We start from the raw sequence: 2,867 nt of genomic DNA on the forward strand, positions 1-2,867 counted from the left end.
TTTTATTATTGTCATTAGTGATTATCTCAATTTCGGCTAAAAGAATTGACAAAATCCTACACACTGTGCCTTTAATTTGATCAGAAACACGTGACTGAAAGAAAACAACAAGTTCCAGGACATTGTAAGTTTTTTATTTCATCATGTGATGTGAAAAAGCTGGATTTTAGGTATCCTCTGCAATTTTATTGTTGGGTTTAATAGTATGGACGTGTTGTAACTGAATAGGTTTTGGATATTTATTGTCAGAGATACATGTTGAATGACACCCAACGTTGATTGATTAACTAATCCCAGACTTTAAAATGAATAAAACAAAGAATAAAGACAGTTAAAACGATGAGATCAATAACACCAATAAAACAACAGTAAAATAAACTAGAATCCAGCAGCTGATGAAGGCCTGCCACAAACTGAGAATATTTACTGACATGAAAATAAATCCCATGTTTCCGTCCTCCTGCAGGCCGGCTTTGCTGCAGAAGGAGCAGAAACTGGAACACAGTTTCCTGAAGTCAACCTGCAAGAAAAAGTAGGTTAATCCTGTTCCTGCAGTTATTCCTGGTGATTAATGAGTTACATTTTGATTCTTTTGAAGAACGGTTCAGGTTTTGAAACACTTTTTATCAACTCTTAACGAAGAACATCTTGTTCTCTTGCTGTTTTGGGACCTTTAGGACTGGACGGACTATGATGAGAAAGCCAAAGAGTCGGTGGGAATCTACGAGGTCACTCACAGGTTCATCAAGTGCTGACGAGCCAAACGTCCTGTTACCCAGCATGCTTTGCACCCAGAGATGGAGTGACTTGTTTCACGCCGAACAGTGAAAGGTTCTGGTTTTACAGCGGTGTGCTTGTTCAAACGTCTTGGATTGATCAGCGGGCTCACAGTTCAGACTTTCTTTGGTTTTTGTCAGTGTTTCAATAAAGTCAACGTTTTGACTTTAGCCTCCTCGCTTTTTATTTTTCTCCATCAACTTCAAATAAAAATATTTACATAATTACTTTTGAAAGGACTGTGGAAAAGTGTCACAATGAAACAATGTTTAAAAGCTTTTCAGCTACAGAGGAAAGATGTTGAATGAAGATTTTAAGATGATTTTCTTTGCTTTTTGTAGTAAATAAAGCAAAACAAAACAAATGCGTATAAGCTGAGCATTGTTTTGAACATTGGGCAGAATCAAGGCACAGACATTTTGTCCACACTTAAAGAAAAAAAATCACATTTTTCCTAATCTGCACAGCACACCATAATTGAAAACACATGGTATAAAATAGTAAATTGTTCAGTTTTAACGTGTTCCCAGTTAGGTTCAGATGTATGAAGGATGAATAACTATTTAAGAAAAGCATGCTAAAAAGCTACGTGTGTAAGTTTTATGTCTTTTATGAGCCACTTCTGGAGAGGGAAATTTATTCCAGCAGCTTTGTTTTTATTTCCCGTGTGGTTTTACTTCAGAGTCATGCATCTGCTCAGATACAGACGATCTTTGTCGCTGGGCTGTGCGCGGTCATGTCCATGTCTAAAGTGACACATCTGCTTACGATAGACGATCTTCGTTAGTGAACTTTGTGCGGTCATGTCTTTTAAAGTGACACATCTGCGTCTTTATAGACGATCTTTACAAGTGGTCCGTGCTGCTTTTTGCGGTGACAGTCCTGCACGCGTACTGACAGCAGCAACGATGGCTCCTCAGCAGAAGAACAGAGTGTTTGTCATCGGGGTGGGCATGACGAAGGTAAATACTCATGTCTGAAGTATTTACTCCTTTAGCTCCGCAGGTTCTTCTGGTCCGTCGTTAAAGTTTTGTTTGTAGCATCGTTAGCTAGCCTCGCTTTGCGGCTCGAGACAGTTTACCTGAGCTGAAAAATCATCCTCAGCCTGTTTCACATCTTTAACATCAGTTTTTTTAAGTATGCCATTTGAAACTGCGAGTTTTAGAGCTGTGCAGCAACAATGTTAACACTCAGATAAAGTTGATCCTCTGTGGCAACATTTGAAGATCAGAGTTCATATCTGTGCCAAACCAAAGGTCTGATTGCACAGTGATAGGGTTGCCAGATGAGACATTGCTGAAGAGCTGACAATGATTCTGTTTATTCATGAAGTACAAAGTGACAATAAGTCATTTTTGCTCATCATGCCCTGAGGTGACTTTGACCCACTGGAAAAGAAGACCCCGGTGGTCAGAGGTGGATTCAGAGATATTTTTCTGCAGGTGCTGACTAAGCATTTTACTGAGGGTACTTTAAAGAGTAACTAACCCCAAAATTAACTTTTTTTAGCTGATAAACTGTCTAGAATGTGTCTGAAATGTTATATAGTACTGTTTCTGTGCTAATTTTGATGTTTTTGTGCGTATTTGTTCAAATCTGTAATATTTGTTTAAAGACGTCTTTTTGCTGCTCATATGGGTAGAGCAGTGGCACTGCAGGCTAATTTACATATTGGTTAACGGCTCTCCGCTGTGACGTGGTTCTGCACAGTTTCGTCACAGCGGCTGTGTTCTGGTATAAAAGCCTCTCTCTAAGACACGCCCCTGCAGCAGTCAGAGGGTGGAGCTGTTAGCAAGCTTAGCATGATCGTCTGTTGACCTTCAGCCTCGGGTGGGGAGAGCTGACTGCTGCGCTGCCCTCTCTCTACACACACACACACACACACACACACACACACACACACACACACACACACACACACACAAACACACAAACACAAACACCAGCACTACATCCTGCACAGCGGGAGGGGAAAGAAAGGCAGCGGGCAGCTTCAGCTCAAACCCACACGTCAACTTGTACAGATTATCTGTAAGTTATAAGGATTTTACATCACTTTGCAGGTATACAGACATGTAGAGCAATCTCAC

At 40.4% G+C, this 2,867-nt stretch overlaps 2 protein-coding genes across 2 annotated transcripts in view; both read left to right on the top strand.

The window, feature by feature from the left end:
• Window positions 1-947, top strand: part of czib (CXXC motif containing zinc binding protein) — a gene marked incomplete in the record, with an annotated part of 3,254 nt that extends 2,307 nt beyond the window's left edge. The window contains 2 exon segments of the mRNA XM_014021973.1: window positions 467-532; window positions 678-947. Coding sequence (XP_013877427.1) covers window positions 467-532; window positions 678-755 — 144 coding nt within the window.
• A 647-nt stretch (window positions 948-1,594) lies between these two features.
• scp2a (sterol carrier protein 2a) overlaps window positions 1,595-2,867 on the top strand; it is a gene marked incomplete at its 3' end in the record, with an annotated part of 104,434 nt that continues 103,161 nt past the window's right edge. The window contains 1 exon segment of the mRNA XM_014021985.1: window positions 1,595-1,739. Coding sequence (XP_013877439.1) covers window positions 1,686-1,739 — 54 coding nt within the window.

This window comes from Austrofundulus limnaeus, unplaced genomic scaffold, assembly GCF_001266775.1.
Source record: "Austrofundulus limnaeus strain Quisiro unplaced genomic scaffold, Austrofundulus_limnaeus-1.0 Scaffold313, whole genome shotgun sequence".
Lineage (NCBI taxonomy): Eukaryota > Metazoa > Chordata > Actinopteri > Cyprinodontiformes > Rivulidae > Austrofundulus > Austrofundulus limnaeus.